Genomic DNA, 12,615 nt, shown 5'->3' on the forward strand with positions numbered 1-12,615 from the left:
CACGTGTACAACGACAGTGAAGAGCTATTCTATTCTGTTGATGGAATTCTCTTTGCCGTCCCTCGTATCATTTCCACCAAAAGCAATATTTAACTAAAAATGTATTTATTTCTTATGAAGCGTTGCCAAACTGCTGATGTTCTCAAAATCTAATCACGGTTTCATTTCATCACTTGTTTGAGCCACAGCTTTCATAGTTTTGCAGACCTGCTTAAAAATGTCTCTAGAAGGTACAAAAACTCCTAATTTCAGTCCGATGAGTCACTTTCTCTACTTCTGCGAAATGAAGAAGGATTTGAGTGCGTGATTTCTGACGACACTCGTTGGTCTTGTAACCCCGCAAGTAATCCATCAGCACCGATGGTTATCAAACAACTAAGAGAGCAGTCTAAACATGTCACGGCACAAATATTGTACACACAGTGGATGGGAGTTTATTACAGTATTAGGCGGTGAGCTATGACCCAACATGCAGAATGAGGAAGCCTGAAGTTGCACAGACACATACGACTCACTTCAGATCCCGGTTCACTTGCTGTCCAGTCATGGGGACTTTAACAGACCGTCTAGCTATACTGGTTCTCCTTTTGTCCACAGCATCAAACGTCTGCGGTAAGATGGTTTTAATATTTTATTCAGCCTTAGGCTATTTTTTTTTTTTTTTTTTACCTGCCGATGTGTCTTTTTGTCTCATGTCTTTGAAAGTTCCGCGTAGTATAAAGTCGATACACGTGCGTGTGATCACAGTTATTTAATAGCCTACAATTTTCTGAAAAGGAAAAATAAAACCGCAGCTAAATATCTTAACTAGATAGGCGCTGTTGTTTAGGGGCTGTAATTGCGCTGCTTCCTAGTAGCTTTCGCCACCTCTCCTTATAAGGGAGTGAAAATAGTCGGGATGTGTGTCCCATTGGAAGGTGACCTGCTCTGGCTTCTCTGTACTCCACATTATAACGCTCATTATTTCAACTTAACTAATAAATGTTTCTTTTCTTTTCTTTTCACTTGTCATCAGTTCAACTTAAATACCTTAGCACTCACACTAACTTTTGATTTCATTGATGATCATTTTTACTTGTTACAAAACAAAGCCAATCAATGAATGAACTTAAGTTTTGTGAATGACAAGCAACATATAATCAGGTGAGTGTAGTAACCAAGTGCATTTACATGAGATGATCTTTGACTATGCCTGACTATAATTACTTATTGGCACTTATTTATAAACTGAACGAACTTAGGTCATGTTTTTATATAATGCTTATTCTCACAGATCATTTACTTTAGCTCACATTTAACAAACTTATCACTGCTGACCGTGTTTTCAGTGTTAATCTATCAGCCACACCCAAAGGCCTCACAAGAGAATACACTGAAAAGGGAGTGGACTTCATTGTTCCTCTGACTTTTTACACATTCAACTCAATTTGAAGATTTTAATTATATCCTCTTAGACTGTATCAAACACTTAGTATCTTATAGTATCTGAAAAGAGCTAAGTAGCATCTTAGTGCTACTTTTTGTAAAACCAGTCAACAATGTATATCAACTGGTTAGAAAGTTAGAAAGACACTATACTCTATAGTATTGCATGTATTTTTTACATTTTTCTGGGTGTCATTTTCACAGATTCCAATATATGCACATCACGAGGGGTCACAACATGTCAACAGTGTCTGGCTGTTCACCCGAGCTGTGCATGGTGCTCTCAGGAGGTAAAAACACACATAGACACAGTTTCTACTCACTCCTCCCCCTCATTCCTCAGTGAAGCAAGTTAGAACTGAAATATCATTCCCCACCAGCTTGCTTCATTCCATCACCCCCTAAAGCTTTTTCATGGTACCTAGTTAACACAGATATACACCCTAGGTTCTCAAGCATAATTAAGAGAAAATTGTCCTGCTGCGTTCAGACAGCTGCTTTTGGCTGCTCCCTTATTCACAAGGGGTCACCAGGGCAGGCACCTCCACAGATATTTGTTATTTGTTTGCCGATTTTCTTGTTGTTGTTTTTTGTTTTTGTTGTTTGGGGTTTTTTTTTGTTTTTTTGTTTTTTTGTTTTTTTGTTTTTAACATCCAGATGCAACCCTAAGGGGATTCATCATAATGTCTGGGGACTGGGGTTCTTTTGTTTGTTAAGAAAATGTGTAAACCACTACACTATGGAGCCACTTGCTGTTGTGTTATATACATTAAATTAGGTAATGAATGCAAAAGGCCCAACAGAATGGCTGTGATTGTTTCAGGAGTTTGGGAAAGGGGCATCTGGCACATCTCGCTGTGACCTAAAAGAGAATCTACTGAAAGAAGGATGCAGCGCAGCGTCACTGGAGATTCCCTCCAGCACCCTCACTATTCAGCAGGATGTGCCGCTTAGTGACAAGGCATCAGGAACAGCTAAAGATGTTACTCAGATCAAGCCTCAAAAACTCCAGATGACTCTAAGACTAGGTATGTTAACACCCAACCAGATATCATCTGTATAAAGATCAGGAGATACATGCAGCAGCACCATCATGCAACCGGCCATAAAGAGTCATTATTATTGTTCTACATGCAGAAATAGCATGACGGTTGTAAACTGATATTAATATTACATCTTTTTCTCCTGGTAGTAGACACCTTTTGAGTTAATTCTGCTGTGTAGTTCATCAGTTTTATCCTTTGTCCCTTGTCCAACCCTGTGGTCCTCTTCTTGTTCCCCTCAGGTGATGCCAAACGTTTCACTGTGTCTGTGAAACAGGTGGAGGATTATCCCGTGGACCTCTACTATCTGATGGATCTCTCATATTCAATGAACGATGACTTGGCTCGCCTTGTCACCTTGGGCAATGATCTTGCTGCAGCCATGGGCAAAAAAACAAGCAACCTGCGTATGGGGTTTGGGGCCTTTGTGGACAAGACTATGTCCCCATACATGTACACTTTTCCTTCACAGGCAATCAGTAATCCGTGCTATGGGTAGGTATGATGCAGGCTGTTGTTAGGTTTAAAGTAGATAAGGAGCTCTGGTGGAGATTTTTCTACCAGATGTGTTTAGCAACTTGAAATTGATTTTCCTTTTTCACTGATTCACTTTCCCACTATCTCACGCTTAATATAAACAGGATTGGTGTACAATGCCAGGCTCAGTTCAGTTTCAAGAATGTGCTGTCACTGACAGAGAAGGTATCTCGCTTCACTGAGGAGGTGAGGAAACAGCAGATATCGAGAAACAGGGATGCTCCAGAGGGTGGCTTTGATGCTGTCATGCAGGCGGTGGTGTGCAAGGTATAAATAACATAAATATGTCAACTACAGATACACCTCCTCAGAGATTTGGCAACACAGTATGTCCCTATGGAAAAGAAAAAGAATGTTTTCTTTTCCTACAGTAGCTGATATTATATACACAAAAGCCTCTAAACATATACTTTTCTATTATCAGCTCCTTTTGCATTTTTAAATACAAAATATTGGTAGTTTTTTCAGACTTAATTATACATTTGCTGTATGCTTTATCTTGTTTGTTTGTTTTTGGTAGTTTTAACTTTTTAGATTATATTTTATATTATATTTGTGTATCCATCATAATTAGGATAAGATTGGCTGGCGTCCGGATGCGTCGCATCTTCTGGTGTTTACCACTGATGCCAAAACTCATACTGCTCTGGATGCGCGCATAGCTGGTGTTGTCCAACCGAATGACGGACAGTGTCACCTTGATAGTGACAATCTTTACAACAAATCTACAGTGCTGGTAATGAGAGACAGTTAAATGCATAATTTTAAATGTTTTTGGACAAAGTGCTGCTTTTCCAAACTATGCTCTTCTGGTCTCTTCCAGGACTATCCCTCTTTGGGGCTCTTAACGGAAAAAATGACCGAAAACAACATAAATTTAGTTTTTGCTGTGACCAACTATGTGATACCACTTTACGATGTAAGGAAAATGGACTGCTTGTGTCACGTGATAAATTTACTATTGTAAAAAACTTTCACTATCTTACCACCATGTCTCTATTGCCAGGAATACAGTAAGCTTATTCCAGGCACAACCGTGGGAACTCTTTCTGATGATTCTGGGAATGTTATTCAGCTAATTGAGCAGGCATATGCGGTAAGGAGTTTTTGAGGTTGGAAAGACAAGTGGAATTTGCAAAACAATGTTGTCTATTTGATCTGTAAAATGTACACTAGAACCAATACATGATTTATACCTTTAATCTGAGCAGAAAATTCGGTCTAAAGTGGAGCTGGAGCTGTTGAATGTCCCAGAGGAGTTAAATCTCTCTTTCAATGCCACTTGTCTAAATGGAGAGGTCATCCCCGGAATTAAGTCCTGTACTGGTCTCAAGATCGGAGACACAGTAAGTAACGGTTCAGGAATCTTCAGTATGCATTCAGTATTTCTACACAGACTATCAAAGAGGCATTTCTTCCTCTTCAGGTGTCATTCAGTGTTGAGGCTCAGTTGCGGAGCTGTCCTAAGGAGAAGAGTCGCACCTTTACCATCAAACCTCTCGGCTTCAAAGATGCCCTTGAGGTTACGGTGGATTTTGCCTGTGGTTGTGAGTGTGAGACAAAGGCACAAGCCAACAGCCCCCTCTGTAGCAACGGCAACGGGACCTTCGAGTGTGGTGTTTGTCAGTGTCACCCAGGTCGGCTGGGCCCGCATTGTGAGTGCTCACTTGAAGACTACAGTCCATCTGATAATGCCAACTGCATCCGGGAACCAGAGGGCCCAATCTGCAGTGGAAGAGGCGACTGTCTGTGTGGACAATGCTCGTGTCATACGAGTGAGTTTGGTCAGGTGTGGGGAAAGTACTGTCAATGCGATGACTTCAATTGTCTGCGCTTTAAAGGAGCTCTGTGTTCTGGTGAGTAAATTGTTGTTGTTGTTTTTTATAGCGTTTTTTTATTGTTAAACCATCAGTTTAACATTTTGCAATAGCACAAAACCTGATGCACAAACTGAATATCAGTCTTCACTGACAGAACAAATTGCCTCCTTAGCAAAATCAAGACACATTGCTTCATCAAGGTGCAAAAAGCTTTTAGCTTCACATAAGAACCAAGAGGAACACACACGTGCTACACCCAATATATTTAGGTCAGACAATCACATGCAGTACAAAAAACAATTTTTTGTCATACACATGGCCTTTCACGGCCACATCCAGGTCATCGTGACACTCAAACCGTAGTTGATCAAAGTGCAGTGGTATGTGCAAGTATATTATTCTAAAATCATGACATTTATAACGTCTGTAGTAAGGATCTAAAGAATTTCTAGAGACTTTGCAAAAATGTCCAGGTTATTAAAACATCAAGCATATTTTCTTAGTTTTGCGATTATGTTTCCATGCTGATTTGGGGATTTACACAAAATCCCCCTCCACTCAATCAGCTTTTGAAAATATCAAATCATGGGCATTGAATTACCTGCAGGGCACTAAAGATAGACAAGATAATATTATATCATATTAAAAGCTGTTTTTCTTCACTAAGAGCAGGAAAAATGAAGTTTCTCTTCCCTTTTCTTTCCTTGCTCTGAGGCTTTGTTGTATGCTTTCTTCCTTTCTCTCTTTGTATATAAACATATCTCAGTTGGTTTACATAGTTTTCCTGTTACATAGGTAGATAAGCCAAAAAACTAGGCTACTTAAAGTTCCTGTGCCATCATTAAGACAGTCTTTTCTTGCTTATAACAGACATGTAAATTAGTACAAAATTATTAAACATAAGCAATCATACTTATCAAATGACCAACCCTTTGTCAGACCTGCAAATATGAGGTCTGTGCTCTGTAGAAGGCCAGTCAGAGAACACACCCATTTACTGCTATGTTTTTGTGGTATGCAATTGCTATCTCTATCATTCCCAAATGCAAGTTGGTGCAACTCACTACAGAGTTACTCAATTACAATAATAAAAACTTTAGTGAGCTTTGTCCCTGAGTAATTTATTGACTCTATGATTGTTAAAAAGGAGTATGACTTTTATCTTTATCAGTAATGAGCAGAGAAGACTTTGTGCATATTAACCCTAACTAGAAAGAAATTAAGAGAATCTCAAGTTTTCTATATTCTACTTTTTATTTTATTTTTTTAAAGAAATAAGGAAACTTTTCCTATTAGGGTTAGTACTCGGTCTGTGTTTACTCAAGCTTTGAAGTAAACATGTCAAGTACATGGACTTGTGTAACTGAGGTACCTCTTCTTTCTACAGTAATGAGGAAACGAATACCATGAATCACGTACTTACAAGCAAAGCTCATGGAGCTATAAGAAAGTGCATTCAGACACAATAAGTTAGCCTGAAAGATCCTGTCAGCTTTCATTACAGGATGTGTAAGAAAAACCCATTTTAGAGATGTTAGTCAGTCACCCACATTTTTTTAAAGTATATTATTGAAATTTGAGACAGTTAGTAGTCCACTGTGATTTTCAGTAAATTGAAATAAAGTGCAGAAATATGACATGAAAGCCCCAAATTAGGCGTGCATCCTCTGGAATCAAGTTTTACCTTAAAAAACTTATCTTACATTGCCAAGCTGAAATCCAAATGTGACATACTTGTGTCAACAAGGCAAATGCTCTCACAGGTTCTTTCTTAAGGGAGATTAACTTTTGCAGACACAAAGCCAGTACTGGTGTAAGTCAGTCTATAGAGCATTAGTGCTAAACCGCAGTGTGCAGAAGTGGTATTTAAAGCACGAGTATCCCTTGGCTGCATCTTAGTTGAAGCTACCACGGCACAGGACGTAAAAAAGTTAAATCTCTGTGACGTTCCCTGTGGGTGTGCAGATCTACTGATATGAAGCTGTTTCAGGGCTCAAGAACAGGAGCCAACAAGCATATCCCCAGGGAGCACAAATAGGAGGGAGGAGACTACAGCAAAGTTTGCATTCCTCTGCTGATTTTTTTTTTTTTACCTCTTTCCTCATCAGTACACTTCACTTGATTCTGTTTCCGCTTCTTCTTCAACAATGTAAGGTTGTGTTTTAGTACTCTGTCTTTGTCCCTGTCCTTGTCCTGTTATCATGGCCCTACTATTAACCTGTGCTCTGGGATTTGTTTAATTAACTGAATTATTGTGCTTGTTCACAAAGAAATGAGCATGATGTAAAACTAAAAACCCCTTTTCATGTTTGTGAATCATCTTTCAGTTAATGAAAGCAGCACAAATACTGACTCCTATTAAGTGTTGTGTAGAGAAAAACAAAAACTAACTTGTGACTCAAAGCATTTGTAACCAAATAGATGTTACGTATTTTTCTTGTTTCCAAAGCCTTTATACATATCTCAACTCTTATGTTGTTGACAGAGTTATTGAGAAAGATTACACAACAACTCCACCGCCGGGCTTTATATGTGAGATTGTTAACCATTAACACGGACGGCCCTGCTTAAAACACATTTTAAAAGAAAAGCCTCAGCTGACAAGGTGAACAAGGTGGAATTGTTTGTTGAAGCTTACAGCTGCTGGTGATTTGTTTTGAGCCCTGGAATTAGTTACCCTTACACCCTCTGTGATCTTTCAGGACTAGTCACTCCCCCTGTCTGATCCAGATGGACTGTGACTCACTCACTTGGCTCAGTCATCCAATGCCAGATCCTGTTTAGTTTCCTACCCTGTTATCGTTGGGGCTCTGCAATAATATCTAAGGTGGTGTAATGTGCTGATCTGGGGTGTTGCGCAGTAAAGCAGGAAGAAAAGCTCACCAACCAATCTTCTCAGGAAATGGATGAGATATTCCTAGAATGATTGGGTGTTTTCGTGCTTTCTGTGCTTCACAACATCAGAGGATGTTTGTGTCACTCTGTGTGTGCCTGCTTGCCCGATGGGATCAGGAATCATTAAACTGTACTTTCACAATAGAACATTTTCTGCCCTTCTCACAATGGGGATGATTAAGGGAAATGCATGACGCCCATTGCTTAGTAATTCAGATGCAAAAACAGCTACCAAGTTATTGCTTAACACAGCAGCATTTTCAAGGGAAGATTCAAATGATGTGGGAAGAGATCTGAAACAGATGATTGTTTTCAAACGCTGACTAGTCTTTTTTTTTTTTTTATTTAAACAAAACAGTTCAAGCAAAGAAGGTCATGACAAAGGAGGCAAAGTTATAATTTTTAACAATGAATAACAATGAAGACCTAAATATAGACCTAAAACAATTAAGCAATAAAACTACATCACTTAAAACAAAGTGCACACACTCTTTAATTCTGGCGCCCCCCATGTGCGGCAGCCTGTTACAGCAGCTCTGCTCATTTCTGAGCTTCTTTCTTATTTCCTCTTTATTTTCTCGTAACTTTTAACTTAAGTTTTAGCAATTGGATTCTGCATGTACTACTGTTTCGTGCTTCTAACAAATTTCCCACGTGTGGGTCTAATAAAGGTTTATCTCTCTCTCAAACACTCACTCTCTTACTCCACTTCCTTCAAAGAACATTACAGTGACCTTATATTAATTTCATGAAGAATAACACTCATCCTATCTCAGCACACTAATTAGGTAATATAGATAAGTATACACACAGATAAATGTGCACTCAGATTCATTTATATTTATGCAAGTAGTTTGTGTCCCTCTTGTAGTTGTGCACTTAAACTGTATATTTTTGATTTCAAGTATTACAGAATAAATTTTGAGCACTTTATAGTCTTACCAAAAACTCACTTTATACCACAAATGACACTGTCTTTTTACTGTGCACACCTTACAGTCACACCTTCACCTAAATGAACCTAACCAGGTCTAGCCAGTCAAGCTGAAACCTATATTTAATCCCAGAATCTTTTTGCTGTGCCTCTACCATGTTAGGCACTGCATCACCATGCTGCCACAAAGAATTAGCTTTTCATTCTTTTTAATTCTTTCAGGTCACGGGAAATGTGATTGTGGGGTGTGCAAGTGTGACGCAGGATGGAAAGGAGAAAACTGCAACTGCACCACGCGCACAGACACCTGCATGTCCAGCACTGGTTCCCTGTGCAGCAGCCGGGGTATCTGTGATTGTGGAGTTTGCCTTTGCACTCAGCCTGGTGCCTACGGAGCCACCTGTGACAAATGCCCCACCTGCCCTGACGCCTGCACACTAAAAAAGTGAGTTAATCAGAGATGACAAAACAACAGAAAAATCATATGGGAACTTGTCATTTTCAACCAAATGTAGACACATTTTCCTTGGACAAATTGATTTACCCTAAAAACAATTTCACTGGATTAGTGAGATATCTTGTTAAATTTTAGGGTAAGTGATCGATCAACTTATTGAACAATTATCAGATCATCCCTACGTCTAGATAGCATACTTGGCTTCTCTCTGTTGTTGGCAAAATAATGTTCTGCAAATAACTCAGTTTGCTTATGTTTTCCACATTCCATAACACAAACTACTCCTACATATTTTTTTAGTGCAGATGCTCTCATGTATAAGAGATGTAATGTGTGATGTCCACTGAATGCATATGAAATGAACCACTTACTGTTATGGCAGGGAGTGTGTTGATTGTCTGCACTTCAAGAGAGGACAGTACATCAAAGACAACAGCTGTAATAGAATGTGCACAGATGAAATTGAAGTAGTGGATAACCTGGGTGAGAACTCCACCATTTCTAGTCTCTTTATTGCTGCTATCCTGGCCTGTTGTGGTAATGTTGTATTTCTGCTTCAGATCATATGAGCATAATAAAATTAAAAGTATTTGGAGGCCTCATGAAAACATTGTGGTCAAAGAGTATTGTGGACTGCTCGATACTTTAGTCTCATAAACATACCTTAAAACAATGTATTACCTTGTTCTTCATCTTCACACGATCTCGTCCCACACAAGCGGAAAAACGCAATGGAGTAAACTGCTCGTACAAAGATGAGAACGACTGCGTGCAGCACTTCCAGTATTATGTAGATGATGGCGGCAAATCCATTCTGCGTGTTGTGAAAGAACCAGGTACTGTGAAAGTTTGTGTGCATTTATGGGATTCTTAAACTGCTAGAGAACTCCAGAGCATTATAATTTAGGCACATTATTAGGGGAGAATAGTGTGTGCTTGAGTTCCATTTCAGTCTGTTTTTCTGGACAGCCATAGCAACAGGGGAACAGTGTGTGCATCTTGTAATGTGTTATTATCTAAAGAACACATCATCAGCCAGTTACCCACATCCACACTCTCCCACACCACAGAAACTCAGACACATAGCATTGATGCTTCAAATAATTGTGAAATGTCTCTCACCAGATTGCATTGATTGCTTAACTTCTGATGCACTACATTTCTTAGCAAACACAATGGTGCCAAAAACTTTGAATTAGCTCAATTTCTCCCTCTCTCATGTCTGTCAGAGTGCCCGCCTGGTGCTGACATCTTGGTGGTGTTGCTGTCGGTGGCTGGAGCCATTCTGCTACTGGGCCTTGTTGGCTTGCTCATATGGAAGCTGCTGGTCACAATCAAAGATCGTAGAGAGTTTGCCAAGTTTGAGGAGGAGAGAGCCAAAGCCAAATGGGATACGGTGAGAAATAATAACTACACTGAAACACAAGAGTACAACAAAAGTAATATCGTTTGGCTTTCCATAACCGCTAATGGTTTTAACAAATCTTTTTTTCAATTTTAAGACCCAAACGTGAATATGTATAGGTTTGTTTTTTTTCTTTATCTTTATTCTTTTGAATTTTAAATTGTTTCCATTATATTCATGGTTTACTTGCTTATATTATTGTTCAGCAATTTGTAACTTTGTTTTGAAAAGTGATTTTCTAAATACAAGTAAAGTAATGCCAATATACTGTAATAACAGAATATATCTGCCTTCTAAAAGTGAAAGTCTAGCCTGCATATGACAGTGTTACATATCACCATGGAGCTGAAGTAAACACCATTACCTCTGTTTTATTTTCATAGGCTAACAATCCTTTGTACAAAGGAGCCACCTCCACCTTTACCAATGTAACATATCGAGGAAACTAACGACTAATGGCCAAGAAGAAAATCTCAGGGGTCAACGGCAAAGATGGAATGTAGCAGCACAGAAATGGATTGCAAAGAACATACTTTACACTGTCATGTGACCAGCTACTGTAGCTGAAAAAGCAGTTAATGCTGTCAACAACTTGATGTAATGATTGTACATAATATAAAAGGAAAAAAACAAAACAAAATGTTTTGTTATAAATCACAGATGGTTGTGTTCTTAGAAGGGTCTTGGGTCTTAGAAGGCATTCTGTTTCTACACTGTTTCACTTCTGGTGTATTCTAAAATACTAAATGTGCATTTAAGAGAAGGAGAGCCGGCTGTTACTGTGGTTTCTCATTTTTCTCACCACTGCAATATTTTTTAAGATGAATATTTCTGTACACCCATTACCACTTCTCCTATTTCCTAATAGCCAGTTACAGTAGCAGCAATGAAACTGCAAGAATGCAGCTATTTTTTAAAAGCCACTGCAGATCTAGTTTATAGTGATGTCTGTGATATACACTGTATTTTAACCTCCTAGGACCTGGTGTCCACATATGTGGACATCACATTTTGATTTTGGGCCTGATATCCACTTATGAGGACATTATACTGCCACTGTTCTATCAAAATTTAAAGTGAATGTCCTCATATGTGCATCTCATTTTTCTCAGAAACAAAAATCAGGTAAAAAAAAAAAAGAAAATCACGTAATTCTTTGTTTTTACATTCATCAGGTCCCAATCAGCCCAAATAGCAAAGAGAAATTAAAAATGCATGCCATGAAAAAGTTTGGGTCTTAGAAGGTTAAATGCAAAAAAGAAATTGCCACTTCAATAAACTTATAGCATAATTCTATAAAGATTTTCTTCTATTTTGGTGCTTTTGGGGATTTTTTATACATATTTTTTTTCTTTTGTAAAATATATAACTTATTCTGTGCTCTGTTGTGCCTTTGCTTTTGTAAATGCAAGTTTGATTTGATTCAGTTCTGTACTGACCACCACTGTGCCACACTTTTTTAGCCTCTCTGAAATGTGACGTACATTTTGGTTTTACATTTGTGGTTCTCTCAGGATGTTTGCATTTTTTTCACATCTTTTAAAGTTGTTAGCAGTTAAGGTGAAGACACAAATATTCAAGCAACTTTTGTGTGTCACTTAATACCTGTTTTTCTTTGAAAAAATGTATATATTTTTTTTTTGCTTATTAAGATCTGACTTATAACAGAAAAATGAAATTGCAATGAAATTGCAATAAACATTCACTCATGCACTCTTCAGCAAAGAGCTAATTGTTTTTGTTTGTTTTCTCCCAACTCTATTCATACGAAGAAAAATAATACAATTATTTTGTTATGGAGGTAATGCAAGAAAATCAAATCCCTACACAAAGAAATAGAAAAGTAAACCTATAGTCACTTGATTTTATGCAATGCTTTAATAATGAATTAGCTATGACCATGCACACAGTTTCACTGTGATGTGTGTTTTGGAAACTATATTCTGCAACAACTTATCTGCTATCAAGTCAGTCAGCACTTCCTGCTGTGACGCACACAGGATGTTCTTTCACATGTCTACAGTATGCAGTTCATGCAATATGATATACTTCTCTTCCATCTACATATTGCTGTCATCACTACAAGTATCCAAATTGTT

The 12,615-nt window shown here is 38.3% G+C and overlaps 1 protein-coding gene across 1 annotated transcript; it reads left to right on the forward strand.

The window, feature by feature from the left end:
- The first annotated feature begins 502 nt into the window (after window positions 1-502).
- On the forward strand, window positions 503-12,224 carry itgb3a (integrin beta 3a). Its single transcript, XM_063470803.1, has 15 exons — window positions 503-612; window positions 1,630-1,715; window positions 2,249-2,453; window positions 2,711-2,963; window positions 3,110-3,272; window positions 3,580-3,741; window positions 3,829-3,924; window positions 4,012-4,101; window positions 4,217-4,351; window positions 4,432-4,861; window positions 8,877-9,099; window positions 9,494-9,594; window positions 9,831-9,947; window positions 10,341-10,507; window positions 10,900-12,224. The coding sequence occupies exons 1-15, from the start codon at window positions 546-548 to the stop codon at window positions 10,963-10,965; spliced, it is 2,361 nt and encodes a 786-aa protein (XP_063326873.1). The 5' UTR covers window positions 503-545; the 3' UTR covers window positions 10,966-12,224.
- The last annotated feature ends 391 nt before the right edge of the window (window positions 12,225-12,615 follow it).

Source organism: Pelmatolapia mariae, linkage group LG4 (assembly GCF_036321145.2).
Source record: "Pelmatolapia mariae isolate MD_Pm_ZW linkage group LG4, Pm_UMD_F_2, whole genome shotgun sequence".
NCBI lineage: Eukaryota > Metazoa > Chordata > Actinopteri > Cichliformes > Cichlidae > Pelmatolapia > Pelmatolapia mariae.